This window comes from Scomber japonicus, chromosome 15 (genome assembly GCF_027409825.1).
Source record: "Scomber japonicus isolate fScoJap1 chromosome 15, fScoJap1.pri, whole genome shotgun sequence".
In the NCBI taxonomy this organism is placed as follows: domain Eukaryota; kingdom Metazoa; phylum Chordata; class Actinopteri; order Scombriformes; family Scombridae; genus Scomber; species Scomber japonicus.
In genome coordinates, this window is record NC_070592.1 from 18,901,415 (window position 1) to 18,916,395 (window position 14,981).

The 14,981-nt window shown below is 39.8% G+C and overlaps 2 protein-coding genes across 2 annotated transcripts; both read right to left on the bottom strand.

Moving 5' to 3' along the window:
• Window positions 1–303: 303 nt before the first annotated feature.
• LOC128374155 (progranulin-like) lies at window positions 304–2,123 on the bottom strand. The gene is made up of 4 exons (XM_053334424.1): window positions 1,983–2,123; window positions 1,559–1,855; window positions 1,185–1,358; window positions 304–366 (listed from the first exon to the last, which is right to left on the bottom strand). Exons 1-4 carry the CDS (start codon window positions 2,121–2,123, stop codon window positions 304–306), a joined length of 675 nt encoding a protein of 224 aa, XP_053190399.1.
• An 8,520-nt stretch (window positions 2,124–10,643) lies between these two features.
• LOC128374152 (progranulin-like) lies at window positions 10,644–13,806 on the bottom strand. The gene is made up of 6 exons (XM_053334418.1): window positions 13,697–13,806; window positions 13,220–13,360; window positions 12,797–13,093; window positions 12,423–12,596; window positions 11,414–11,557; window positions 10,644–11,149 (listed from the first exon to the last, which is right to left on the bottom strand). The coding sequence occupies exons 2-6, from the start codon at window positions 13,358–13,360 to the stop codon at window positions 11,021–11,023; spliced, it is 885 nt and encodes a 294-aa protein (XP_053190393.1). The 5' UTR covers window positions 13,697–13,806; the 3' UTR covers window positions 10,644–11,020.
• Between the last annotated feature and the right edge of the window lie 1,175 nt (window positions 13,807–14,981).

Genomic DNA, 14,981 nt, shown 5'->3' on the forward strand with positions numbered 1-14,981 from the left:
ACATCACCGGGAGTATACCTCTCATTCTCATCATATTTACAATAACACTGCTAAAATCTGTGGCAAATCATGCTCTGAAAATTAATGGTGTCATTCCATCTCATGCGATACCCAGAACAAAACAATTTTAAAAATTAAAATGAAATATACAATAAATAAGAGAAACAATCATATGAGGTTGCAAACAGATTATTTATTCATTATGTATTCATTATTTATTAATTTATTCATGTATGTGAATAATCAAAATCATTTTGGATCAGTTTGTGTTAATTTTCTCTACTGAAGCTATAGCCTAATAGATCAGCGAATAACTCCAGTCTCAATGGCGCTGTCATTAGCCTCTGTTAGCGCTGTCAGGGGTGTCTGCAAAACAGTAAAAACAAGTTGACCATTACCCTCTGGTTATTATCTAAATATCTCATTATTAACACACATGTATTCAAGTTAACTAGTCATTTTTGCTTTTTTTAAGCCCCTAAAATCATGGTTTCTAATGCTCTGTATTTCTCTATAACATTAAATATCCATGACTGATTAAGCAACAATCAAAACTGCAAAGCAGGGTTTGTTTCAAGTTCTCTTTTGTATTATACCAACTTCTGAATTAAATATTTAGCTGATAAGTGCTTCACTCTGCTTACCAGCTAGTTTCTAACTTTGTGTGTGTGTGCTGTTTGCTGCTGGACATGTAGTCTACAGTAGCTCTTTTACTGGAAACAATTGTCTGACATGACCGAAAAGAGTGGTAAGAATGAATAGAAAGTTGTGGTTGTTTTATTCCGATAAAATTGAGTTGAGGTGCATAATTTTCACAATTATAACCTTTCACGTACAAAAATGTATTGATTGATAATATAAAAATATTCATTGACACTCAAAAACTCAGCTAATAATCTTTAAGTAGGGCTGTATGGATCTGGTTTTATCATATTTGATTGATGGCATTAACAGCCCACCCATGATTTCAAACCAATGAAAAATGAAAACCACGACAGAAACCGAAATGAAGAAATCTCTATTGGGAAATAACCAAAATTCTTTGACGGAGGACTGTGTACTCATCTACACTTACTAATAATAATAAGATGTCCTTTGAGAAAATACATTTTCAGGGACTTTAACTTTATCTGGATCGTTGTTCAGTAGTTCTAGCAACATAAATACAGTATGATATGTCCTACCTCCTGCAGGCGGTCTTGGTCCTCTGGGGTAGAAATGAGAGATGCAGAGATTGAAGATAGAGTTTTTTCAGGGGTGAAAGGATATCTCAGGCCTTGCCTCACACAGTGCTTGTAAGTAAGGTCACAGTCGTACCCATATGGACAACAGTGGTAGCCATCCAGACAACACTTGGCCTGCAAGGCAGACATTGAATACAACAATCAATTTAAAAGAGCATTAATACTCCTCCAGTTGACAACACTGAATTATGAATTTGATCACAAGTGAAACATTGTTGTTACAAGCTTTTAATTGATGTTATGAAAATTGAGCATAAATAATATAACTTTACTGTTATATGTGTCTTATTGCAGAATTTACTGGGACTACTCACAAGGGGTAAGGGGCAACAGAACCAGGGCCCTGCTGGGTGTCTGCAACAGCTTGTGCCATCAGGACAGGTGTTATAGTTGTCACAGGGGACAACTGAAGCCTTTGTTTGGTCGGGGTCGCTTTTGAGCTCCTGAATGGGAGAGACAGGTATAACAGAGGTGGTTGGTTTCTCTGCAGCTTCTTTCTTCACCATGGGTATGGTCAACCATGGCTGGTTCCGTTTCTCACACTTGGAGGTAACCAGGTTACACTGATAGCCTGAGGCGCAGCAGTGGATCATGTCGGCACAGCACATAGCCTGTAAAGTAAAGACACAGAAAATAAGAGTGAAATACTGACCTTTTCAGTACAGTTTTCTTGAACAAAATGTTGACTCTGCACAAGTACAAGTCAAGTTATGAAATGTAGGAACACATTTGACTTACATTGGGATACGGACAGCACTTATATCCATCTAAAGACTTACAGCAGGTTTTGTCATCCGGGCAGGTGCCCCCATCAGGACATCTGATGCAAGACACAAACCCACACACTCCCACCAACAGCCATATAGTGGTCCTCAACATCTGGACAAGTGATAATTAACATGAAGTGTATTTGATTTATCTACATGTGAAGCATTGTTGGCAGTTTCAGAACAGCATCCGCACATTATTTTTTACTTCCAGTCAAGTTATTTTACTTACCTTTTGTCTGTGAAGTCAATAAACACCTTCCTGACATCCAACTCACACCTCTCCTCTGCACTGAGCCACGCACCAGCACTCTTTATATAGCAGGTTAGGTCCTCCCACTAACGATCTGGTTGCTGAGCTTGATATCACACTCGTGTCCTGTAAGTTCCCCTTGAAAGTGAAGAACACTTGTGTCATCACAGCTAAGAAGAAAACGTGATATTCTGGTAGGTTGGTTGGTTATGAACTAGTTGAGGTAAACTGCACAAGGGAACTGTGTCTGTAACCTTCACCTTCACTTCAGCCCTGTCCTTGAGTGTAATTCAAAAGAAAAAAAATTGACAAAAAGCAAAAAAAGACAAACCCAAACGATATGTACCGGTAGTTGCCACTTAACAGGGATGGGTGCCTCCCTCATTTTTACTTCAATCACAGAACCCCAGCGTTACAAGTCTGTAGGTCTCCTTGTTCACGTGTGATGACCAAAGCTGGATGGGAGAAGTTTTTGGTAGTCAAAGGCAAAAATAACACTACTTGTGAACTGTCATGAGAGAACCGCAAAGCCACGTTTTTTAGTCGAGCTCTGAGTTGGACTGAGATGCTGCCTTCTTTTTCTTTTTTCTGCCGTGTTTCTTGTGCTTCTTTTTCCTCTTCTTCTAGGATTTGTCCTGTGTGCATCTTAAGCACTGCAAGCTTTTCCAAATTATTTATTTTTTCACTTTAAAACGGTAATTCCACAGCAGAATTAACAGTACTGGTTTGTTAGAATGTGTAGTTGTACATATGTTTGTTTGCTGTTGTTTTTTTATATTGTACTTGACTACAATTACAATTAATTACTAGGCAATTACATTTTTAATTGATATTAATTAACCAAATTTTAATTTGTGCACAGTAAGTTGGTCATTTAAGTAAAACGCTCACTGTGATTTTCTCCTTTTCTTCACAGCTTCTCTTCTTGGCTTCAGTCTTTGACAGGGAAATGACAAAAAATGAAACCACAAAAGATGATAGTCCTGGGTAACATCCACTGCTAAAAACACGTTCCATGTAGCAGCATTGTTTCACAATAATGGAGTTTCTTCAAAAACGTTCAACTGTGACAGCAGCTGTTCACAACAGAGTCAACGGACTATACAGCAAACTAAATTTGCCAACTTCTGGAATAAACTCTTTTCTCCAAGCTGGTTAATCCTCCAAATGTACTGTAAGTTGCTGTGGGAAGCTTTCTTCTATCACTTAAGGTTTTGTGGTGCACCTACAGTGTTTGAAGTGTGAGTGGAGATGATAACAGACAAGCATATATGTTCTGTTTTACAATTTGAGAATATAGATGATATATAGATGATAGATGAATGTTTTGCCTTTCTTTTCTTTCCACAGACAAAAACATAAGGACATGCTGCAGTACACGGTAGAACTCAGTGATATGCTGACAGCTGAAGAGCTTTCTTTACAACTAAGTCAACGTGCTTGATCTACAGGTCAACCAGAAAGGGCTGAAAGGACTGATGCAGCGACTAAAAAAAACATGTCAGCAGCAAGCAATAACTGCTGTGATGATGAATGTTTACCCTCAAAGATTTAAATAAAAGAGGAGTTAAGTTAATTATTAACAGTATATTTATAGGATGGGTGTTCTATAGACTGATTCATTCATATCAAATTGACTAACTTGTAATAAATCAAACTTGAGGAACAATGTAATTGTTGATGGTCATGGAGAAAGAGTTGGGTGACCTCAGTCTTGTCACTGTTGAGTTTGAAAAATTTGAGTGAGAATCATGATTTAATTTCTATTAAGCAGTTGGATGGAGCTGTGGGTGGCAGAGTGGACGTAGGCTTAGTGAAGATATAGAGCTGGGTGTTGTCTGTATAACAGTGGCATTGAATATGAAATTTTCTAAGAGTGTGACCAAGAGGCAAAAAATAAATAATGAACAGCATGGGGCCAAGGACAGAGCCCTGGGGAACACCACTGGAGACTAGAGAGGAGCTGGATCTCAGGTTTTTAAGTTGAACAAACTGTTTGCGACCGGAGATATGATCTGAACCAAGCCAGAGGGATGTCAGTGATTCCAATGGAGGCTAACCTGTCCAGGAGGATGACATGAGAGATAATGTCAAAGGCTGCGCTCAGGTCAAGGAGAACAAGTATGGAAAGTAGCCCAGAGTCAGATGCCATCAGGAGGTCATTGGTGATTTTCACAAGGGCTGTCTCAGTGCTGTGGAGGGAATGGAAACCAGACTGACATTGTTCATAGAGGTTGTTGTCTGACAGATGGGTGTGGACCTGAGCTGCAATAGTTCTTTCAAGTACTTTGTAGAGAAATGGCAGGTTAGAGATAGGATGAAAGTCGTTCAAATCATTCAGATCCGCACCAGGTTTCTTGAGGTATGTGGTTTTGGCCGAAGAAAGAGCATCCTTGTATTGATGTATGTGATTATGATACATTTCTTTGTGAACTGATAAGCCGGTTTTTACATAAATGCTCTCCAAATGATGGATTTTAGTTTTGATCCGGCGTAGTGCTGGTGTAAACCAAGGAGCAGAGTGGGTAAAGGAACAGACCAGTTCATCTGTGGTGGGTTCGGCTTAGTCAATATTTAGTCAGTCTCAATATTTTTTTAATACCTGTACATCTACTTAATTACAGAATGTGTTACTTTTGCCACCTCTGGTGTGTGTGTGTGTGTGTGTTCTTTTCTTACTCTTTGTCAGTTGCCTTCTTGTCTTTCTCTTTGTCCTTGTCATTTCCACCACTTCCACCTATCAACTCTTCTCCCAGTTATTTCCTCCATTTCTGAAAACAATAGTAAATAGTTATACAATTTGAGTATTTGAGCCTATCTACTGTAGCTATTGGTTATTGTTCGCCACATGCAGCTACACCTCCAACTAAACACAAAACAGTTAAGTTAGATGTGGTTAAAAATACTGGTACCCACGGAAGCGTATTGCTGGCACGCCAGAAAAAGAAAAACGTTGAAACGCGAAGTTTCAGTATCACGTTAAAACGTGAAATGTATCTTGTTATAACGTGACATGTAACGTGAAACTCATATATAAATGAGGAAACGGTGTGTGGAGAACTGCTGCCAAGCCAGAAAAATAAAAAAGCATCAACATCATGTTACAGTTTTTTCTGAATGCTTAAGCACTAATCATGTTCTTGTAGCACAATTTCTAAAACTATTAATACATATAGCAAAACCACTTACTGAGTTAGCCAAACTAAAAGCACAAATACTGCTTTGCACTCAGTTTGTAATTTTGTAACACACACTTTGCAAAACTGTAGGCACAATTCACTGCACAGCACTCTTTTTGCAGAACTTTAAACACAACTCGCTGCTTACACTCAATTGGCAAATTTCCAAAACACTCCTAGCAAAATTATACACATGTATGGCTATTATTTACACTATTTTTCCAACTGTCTGGCACACTTTCACATGTGAAAACAATTTTAGAGAATTAGTTCACTTTGCAATCAGCCTAAGCACTATAAATAAGCCACAGGTAAGCTGTCTGTGTGGAGTACAATGGAAGGAGCAAGAAGAGTAAGGGCGTATTCACACCTGCCTTGTTTGGTTCGGACCAAACCAAAAAAATCGCTGGTGCGGACCTTTTGGGCTGGTGTGAACACAAACCATCGAACTCTGAAGCGGACCAAACAGTCGGACCGAGACCCAGTCGGAGAGGTGGTCTCGGTTCGCTTCCAAACGGACCCTGGAACGGTTCGCTCTCACTTAGCTTTTTGTCCAATGATTGAACGATCTTTGCACACATGTGGGTTTGTTGACAAATTCTGGTCCACTTGCGAAAAGCGCAATGTGAACAGGAACCGCACCAAACCAAAAAAGAAACATTGTATTTTGGTCCGGACTAAATAAGCGGACCAAAGGACTTTCCTGGTGTGAATACGCCCTAAGAATCAGAGGAGGCCGAGGAAGAGGACGTGGAGGTGAAGGAGTTGGAGGAAGAGGATGTGGAGGTGAAGAAGCAAGAGGGAGAGGACGTGGAGGTGAAGGAGTTGGAGGAAGAGGACGTGGAGGTGAAGAAGCGAGAGGGTTAGAGGAAGTTAGAGGAAGAGAACAAGGAGGAGCAAGAGGAGGACGAGGAGGGGGAAGAGGAAGGGTAAGAAGAAGAAATAGAACTGATGACATCAGAGCAACAATAGTGGACCATGTCATAAACCATGGAATGACCCTGAGGGAAGCTGGCCAACGGGTTCAGCCTAATTTGAGCCGCTACACTGTAGCGAGCATCATTAGGACATTTCGAAATGAAAATCGGTAAATACAGTCACATTGCACTAAGATTTGTAGCACTGCCCTACTCTAATGAGAAACACAACAATACCATACATGCAAAAATTCTGAAATTGTTACTTTACAGAATTGCTAGACGTCCAGATGTTGGGGGCAGGGGAAGAATGTTCACTCCAGAGCAAGAGCCCCATATAGTGAATATGGTGATTGCCAATAACGCAATAAGACTACGCGAAATACAGCAGTGTATAATTGATGACACGTATAATGACACCATCTTCCAAAATATACGCAGTGTGAGCATGTCAGTACTAAGTCGTGTACTTGCCCGCAACAGAATAAGGATGAAACAAATTTACAGAGTTCCTTTCGAAAGAAATAGTGAACGTGTGAAGCAACTGCGATATGAGTATGTGCAGGTAAGCTATAGTGTCATTGGTTCTGAATTTCGAAGTGCATAGGCTACTGTAGTGCTGTGTATGGGCCTGATGTGTTGCATTTGTTTTGTCTTGTCCAGAGAGTAATGGAGCTGGAGGCAGATGCCATGGGACACGAGCTGCTCTTTGTCGATGAGGCAGGTTTTAACCTCAGTAAAACAAGGAGGCGTGGTAGGACACCGTGCAATAATCAATGTCCCAGGACAACGTGGTGGTAACATCACCATGTGTGCAGCTATCAGCCAAAATGGTGTTGTTCACCATCATGCAACCATTGGCCCATATAACTCTGCACACATGATTGCATTCCTGGACACCTTACACGACATTCTCACTGTTCAGAGACCAGAGCAGACCCGATATGTCATCATATGGGACAATGTTAGTTTCCATAGGGCTGCTTTGGTCCGCAACTGGTTTACCGATCACCCACTCTTCATGGCACTCAACCTCCCCCCATACTCTCCATTCTTAAATCCGATTGAAGAGTTCTTTTCTGCCTGGCGCTGGAAAGTCCACGACCGCCATCCCCATCAACACGCAGCCCTTTTACAGGCAATGGAGGAGGCATGTGGAGATATTGAGCAGGCATCATGTCAGGCCTGGATACGGCATGCAAGGAGGTATTTTCCCCGGTGCCTTGGACTGGAGGACATTGCATGCGATGTAGATGAGATTTTGTGGCCGGACCCAGAGAGACGGCATGATGTAGGCTGATTGTCTTTTTTTTGTGAATTTATTATTTTGTGTTCTGTGCTGTGTCTTTGTTTTGACGAGTGTGAATAAACACCAATACTTGAAGTTTGGATCCCTGTGTGTTCACAGAACTATGACAAAAGTATGACCTCAAACTGACCTAGCCTACCTTGTGCACAGAGAAAGCAAAAGCCAGATGTGTTTTGTATTCATACCATCAGTGTGTAGTTGGCACATTATGTGCTTAGTAAATGATGGCATGTGTTTACTGTTTGATACGAAAACACCATTTTTACTAAGGTGTGAAGAGTTAATCAAGCTGTGTTCGCTTTTGCAAGAGAACTATAACGTTTTGATAATTTGGTGAAAGGTTTTCTCATTTGTGTGTAGAGTTTAGCAAAAAATAGCCAATGTTGCAAAAAATGTGCTTAAGCATTCAGAAAAAACTGTAAAACATGAAAAAATTGACGTGAAAGCTATCACGTTATCTCCTTAAAATGTGAAACAATCACATTATAGCATGACATTTATCACGTCCTAACGATATTTGAATGAGGAAATGTGGAGAACGGAAATGAATGTGACTCATTTACACAATTTAAGTACTGTTTGGGTTGAGTGAGACATGACGAGATACTAGGACTGTTATTGAGCACAGTGGTACTGTGATAAATATGCTTATTGAGAAGGATTTTGAAATGCATGGGGTTGTATACGGAGGGTCTGACCCATTCACCCTGCTTAGAGTCCGAATCCATTCATTGATCTGACGTAAGATGAGCCACAGTCCACAAGAACTAACACACAAGGGGCGAACAGGTTGTGGTTTTCTGACTCCTTAATGGTGGACATAGATCTCTCTGTATATCCTTCTTTATAGGATGAAATGGCCGCAGCATGTTTTAACTACCGACTAGTGATCACAATATCTGAAGGAAAATAATCACATCAGATAGAGAGAATCATGTTTGCCCCCTCTTTCTTATACACAGTCTATGCCCTCTCCACACACCAGTAGTCGACCGCTTCGTGACGGAGAAAGTGGGAGCTAGTAGGCTACTGGGAGTCCACCTCTGCTTGAGGCCAACTGGCTTTCGTGCTATAACGTGATAAGTTTCATGTCATAATGTGATACTGAATATTTTTTATTTTTCTGGCGTGGCAGCAATAGGCCTACACTTCCGTAGGTTTCTACACGTAGGCTACTGGTGGTTTTATTACAGTGGTACATCATGTTACCGTCAAGTGGGCCCTTGTGGATTTAAGATTCAGACTGAATAGTCATGACTATTCAGTTGATTTAGTTTGAAGAGAGCATTGACCTCGAAACGTGACTTGTGGTATCCTATTCAATCCACCTGCATTTGGGAGCTGCAGTGTGCGGACTTTTTTTTGGCAACTGGTCTACAAAGTAACACAGAACAATCAGGACGCTTTCTCTTTCTGCACACACGCTGCATTGATAGACACACACACACACACACACATACACATACACACACACACACACACACACGTGCGCGCACTACATGATCAATCACACACAGGCAATCTCTCCCCCGCGCGCTTTTGCTCGCTCGCTCCAGATTCTGGAGGATTGTATTTTATTTGCGGTCGTCAGGGAGCCGCTATCAATATGCGGGAGACTCGGTACTTCTGGAACTTCTGATTTCATTGTGTCCTGCACAGATTCAAGGATCCCAGTGTCTGAAGCAGCAAAGGAGCCCCAAAATATCTCTGAGCCTCCTCCATGTTTCATGGTAGACAGGGTGTTCTTTTCTCTAAAATCGTTATTTTACTTCTGTAAATATAGGGTTGGTGTGATTTACCAAAACATTTCTTTCATTTGTCCACAGTTCATTCTCCCAGAGGGACTGTGGCTTGTCAATATGCATTTTGGAAGAGTCCAGTCTGGCTTTTTTGTGATGGAAAGATGACGGAGGCGGGGTGAATAGGCACTTTTAAATCATAATGTTCTGGCTTAGTAGTCAGTGTCTGCCATCAGCCCAACCCTAATTGATAATAAAAATTACAGATAATATCTCGAATATCTCTATTAGACACTGTATAGAATGTCATGCCTTGCCAAATCCCATTTGACACTTACGATAATGAAGTAATTGTGCCCCCTTGTGGCCAAAATCAGAGCGCATTTCATTGAAGAAGCATCTATCCATATCTTTCTAAATCAATTCATCTAGCACACAAGAATTTCACTTTCTGCAAGACAATCAGAAGCTGGGTGAAAACTCACATTTTTGCAAGCCACTGACTAAACAAAATGTAAATCCTTGCAATAGCATCATCTTTACATGCTACGTCCACAAAGACTGGAGCATGGAAGTAACAGAACTGCAGCTTTGAGAACGTGTCATGTCAGATTTTTTAAATGTATTACCAAGAAAAAATTTTCTGTGTCTCTGACAATGTCTGTCCTGTACCCACCATGTTGGTTGAGGTCTGCTTAAATAATCCTGTATGCTTGGTCCGGCATTCTGCGACGGTCCCCTGGCTCGTGCAGCAGCAATGGGGTTGATGTAAGCCTGAAATATCATCCAGAATAGACACTTTACACTTGTTTTTTTTTTATTGACTTGGGTTTTACTGTTTTTCATTTAGTAATTAGAGACCAAACAAAAGTTGTGCCAGTGAGGTGTAAAATATATTTCATTTTACACACACAATTAACGATAATCAGTTACCACACCCCCAAAATAATCATACAATGCTGCTAACAAAACAGGTGCAACATGTACTTAATAATAACCTTAATACCTTAAGAGGAACAACAGTAATTACGCAGCTGTTGTTTTAGTTCACTGAATAGCTAGAGACTGAGCTATGCATTTATGTCATCACTACATCAGTTATAACTGTATCAAATTCTTGGAAAGTCAGGTGAGTCGTATGTGGCCAGTGACACATCAAGTTCAGTTGACATAAGACAGCAAAACAGATGGAGAACTTTTCAAATTTTTTATTTAACAAATTAATGATTTGGATCTTTCCAAAAAAAAACTTCCTCAGATTAAACATTCATCATATTCATCATATGTACAGTAACAGTGCAGTGGATACAAAGCTGTAGTAAATCATGCTAGATTAGGTCTGAAAATGAATGTTGACATTTCTTCCCTTACAGTAACCAGATATATAGTACAATTCATCTAAAAATGAAATATATCAAAGATAAGAGAAACAATCATATGATGTTGTAAACATATTATTTACTCATTACACTGTATTATAAGTCTGTGAAAAAAAAATAAAAAAATTGTATCAGTTTGTAATCATTTTTATCTGCTGAAGCTATAATGCATGGTTATATCTGTACCAGTGATGACAAAGCTGTCATAGTGCAAGAACATGAACAACATGTCCTCAGTATAGTTTGGCCTCTTCTTGTGTTCCTGAGGGGATCCGAGAGTACAATCCTCTGCATGTCATGGAGCTGGGGTCGCAGGTATATCCATATTCACAGCAGTGCTGACCATCTGTACAACACTGACCCTGAAATCAATATCAGTGTTAAAACAACATACTGCCTCATAAATCACTGTAGTGATAGGTGAAGACTTACAAGCATGCAATTTCTATGTTAATGGTCAGTGCAATAAGATTCAAACCTACAGTATATCAGTTTGTGATGTTTATAATTTGGTGGATAGACACAATGTTAAAAGATGCTGATCTGTGCTTGAAACCTTCTATATTACTGTTTCTTCTAAAACTTTTACTATAGAATGAATGTGCCCTTCTTTTATTAATCCATACCAGTGGGTAGGGACAGCAGTTCCACTGGCCTGTTGGTCCCTTGCAGCAAGTTTTTCCTGGTGAGCAGAAGAACTTGGAATCACAGCGAATGACTCCAGTCTCAAAGGCGCTGTCATTAGCCTCTGTTAGAGCTGTCAGGGGTGTCTGCAAAACAGTAAAAACAAACTGACCATTACCCTCTGGTTATTATCTAAATATGTAATTATTAACACACATGTATTCATATATAAGTTAACAAGACATCTTTGCTTTGTTTAAGCCCCTAAAATCCTGGTTTCTAATGCTCTGTATTTCTCTATAACATTAAATATCCATGACTAATTAAGCAACAATCAAACCTGCAAAAACAGTTTTTGGGGTTTAAATTCTCTTTTGTATTATACCAACTTCTGAATGAAATATTTAGCTGATAAGTGCTTCACTCTGCTTACCAGCTACTTTCTAACTTTGTGTGTGTGTGTGTGTGTGTGTGCTGTTTACTACTGGACAAATAGTGTGCAGTAGCTGTAACCTTTTCACTGAAAGCAATTGTCTGACATGACCGGAAACAAGAGTGGAGTCCTTTCACAGGTGAAACCTTTCACATACAAAAATGTATTGATGGATAATAGAAAAATATTGATCATTGCAGGTTTGACACTCAAAAACTCAGCTAATCATCTTTAAATAGGGCTGTATGGATCTGGTTTTATCATATTTGATTGATGGTGTAAACAACCCACCTATTCTTAGCACATTTTACTTAAAATGTTGCTCAATCCTGACTGGTGCACAGAAATACATTATTTTAAATCAATGGGGGAAAAAACAAGGACAGAAACTGAAATGAAGCAATCTCTATTGAGAAATAACCAAAATTCCTTGGCAGAGGACTGTGTACTCATCTACACTTATTAATAATAAGAAGAAGAAGTCTTTTGAGAAAATACATTTTCAGGGACTTTAACTTTATCTGGATCGTTGTTCAGTAGTTCAAATAGCAACATAAATACAGTATGATATGTCCTACCTCCTGCAGGCGGTCTTGGTCCTCTGGGGTAGAAATGAGAGATGCAGAGATTGAAGATAGAGTTTTTTTAGGGGTGAAAGGATATCTCAGGCCTTGCCTCACACAGTGCGTGTAAGTAAGGTCACAGTCGTACCCATATGGACAACAGTGGTAGCCATCCAGACAACACCTGGCCTATAAGGTAGACATTGAATACAACAATCAATTTAAAAGAGCATTAATACTCCTCCAGTTGACAACACTGAATTATGAATTTGATCACAAGTGAAACATTGTTGTTACAAGCTTTTAATTGAAGCCATGAAAATAGAGAATAAAAAGTATTACATTGCTGTTGTGTGTATCTTATTGCAGAATTTACTGGGTCTACTCACAGGGGAGTAGGGGCAACAGAACCAGGCCCCTGTTGGGTGTCTGCAGCAGCTTGTGCCATCAGGACAGGCGTAATAGTTGTCACAGTGGACAACTGAAGCCTTTGTTTGGTCTGGGTTGCTTTTGAGCTCCTGAAGGGGAGAGATGGGTATAACAGGGGTGCTTGGTTTCTCTGCAGCTTCTTTCTTCACCATGGGTATGGTCAACCATGGCTGGTTTAGTTTCTCACACATCTGGGTAACCAAGTTACACCGATAGCCTGAGGGGCAGCAGTGTCTCAAGTCGTCACAGCACACAGCCTGGAGACACACCAGTACAGACACAGATGAAATACTGACCATTTTCAGTACAGTTTTCTAGAACAAAATGTTGACTCTGCACAAGTACAGGTCAAGTTATGAAATGTATGAACACATTTGACTTACATTGGGATACGGACAACAGCTATATCCATGTGAAGTCTTACAGCAGGTGGTGACATCAGGGCAGGTGTTCCCATCAGGACATGTGATGCAAGACACAAACCCACACACTCCCACCAACAGGCATATAGTGGTCCTCAACATCTGGACAAGCAATAATGAACATGAAGTGTATTTGATGTATCTACATGTGATGCACCATGGGCAGTTTCAGAACGGCACATCACTTTCAGTTCCTTAATCAAGTTGTGACTTTAAGTACATCTGAAACTGTCATTGTACTGACCGTCATTTTGTTGGAAGTATTGCTGGTAAGTTTCAGTTTCTTTTTAGCGTGTATTTAACATGTGTTACAAGTACTTTTCTATCATTTCATCCCACTGTTAAGTGAGTCATAAATAGCAGCTTTGACAGTTTAAAACACAATAATGGTGGCTGTTACGCTGAGGTTTTGATAAGGATTCATAGATTTGTTCTTACCTTTTGTCTGTAAGAGATTCAACAGCTTCCTGACATCCAACTCACACCTCCTCTGCACTGAATCACACAGCAGCACTCTTTAAATGGCAGGCTAGGCCCGCCCACTAAAGATTATAGTTGCTGAACTAGATGTCACACTCTTGTCCTGTGACTATCACATTAATGAAGGGACTTCTGAAAAGTACAGCCCCATTCATCCATACTTGGATTTTAAAAAGGAGGGTTTGGTAATCACTGTATGATGCTGTAAACTTCAACTTCTTCAACTTCATTTATAGCACTTTAAAACAACCACAGCTGAAAGAAAGTGCTGTACATAAATAGATAAAACAACACAGGAACATAAAACAATTAACAGGAAATAAATACTAAAATAATTGTTTATTGTTTTTAAAACAAATTAAAAACAATAAAACAATAATTAAAAAACAAACAAACAAACCATAAAACACTAAAACAGGAGCAGAGTCTCATGCACGGTTGAAAGCCAAGGAATAAAAATGGGTTTTAAGACGAGTTTTAAAAAATGGACATTGTCTAATATTTAAAGGAAGCTCGTTCCATAATTTAGGAGCAGCAACAGAAAAAGCTCTATCCCCTCTGAGCTTCCGCTTTGACCTCGGTACCTCCAGGAGCAGCAAATCAGCTGACCTGAGGCACCAAGCAGGAGCGTGGGGGTGAAGGAGCTCAGAGAGGTAGAGCAGGGCCAGTCCATTTAAAGATTTAAAAACAAATAAAAGAATCTTAAAATGGACTCTGAAGTGCACATGTAGCCAGTAGAGGGAGGCCAGGATGGGAGTTAAGAGGCGAGTGGCTGCATTTTGCACCAACTGGAGACGTGTGATGGAGGACTGACTGACTCCAATATAGAGTGCATTGCAGTAATCCAGCCAGGATGTGATGAAGGCATGGATTACTGTTTCAAAGTGCTGTAGTGTGAGGAAAGGCTTCACTTTTGCCAGCTGTCTAATATGAAAAAAGCTGGACTTCCCCACAGCACTGTAAACACATAATGATTAACAGATTTAACATGAGTTTGCAAGCTCACATTAACCTTTGATACCATTCCATTGTTTGAGACAGAAGACACCTGTAAAGCTTCATTCAGAAGTACTGTCTTTTAAGAAAGACATAGTAGGGTGAAAGTTTCAAATGTTATGTTCATGACTTTTAAAACCAACTAAAACACATTGAAGAGTTGAATTACTGGTTAGTGTAGTTTAAGATGCATCTCTTGTCACACTAGACATCACAGTATCAAGATAAATTCCCTTTGAATGTCAAA

What these genes read in the sequence shown, in the direction of transcription:
- LOC128374152 (XM_053334418.1), bottom strand. Translation starts at nt 13,360, where the DNA reads ATGTTGAGGACCACTATATGCCTGTTGGTGGGAGTGTGTGGGTTTGTG. An exon ending in ACCAAGACCGCCTGCAGGAG is followed by an intron (nt 11,558 to 12,422) that starts GTAGGACATATC and finishes ACTGTTTTGCAG; the next exon opens with ACACCCCTGACAGCTCTAAC. An exon ending in ACTGCTGTCCCTACCCACTG is followed by an intron (nt 11,150 to 11,413) that starts GTATGGATTAAT and finishes TATTGATTTCAG; the next exon opens with GGTCAGTGTTGTACAGATGG.
- LOC128374155 (XM_053334424.1), bottom strand. Translation starts at nt 2,123, where the DNA reads ATGTTGAGGACCACTATATGGCTGTTGGTGGGAGTGTGTGGGTTTGTG. An exon ending in TCTGTTGCCCCTTACCCCTT is followed by an intron (nt 1,359 to 1,558) that starts GTGAGTAGTCCC and finishes TCTGCCTTGCAG; the next exon opens with GCCAAGTGTTGTCTGGATGG. An exon ending in ACCAAGACCGCCTGCAGGAG is followed by an intron (nt 367 to 1,184) that starts GTAGGACATATC and finishes ACTGTTTTGCAG; the next exon opens with ACACCCCTGACAGCGCTAAC.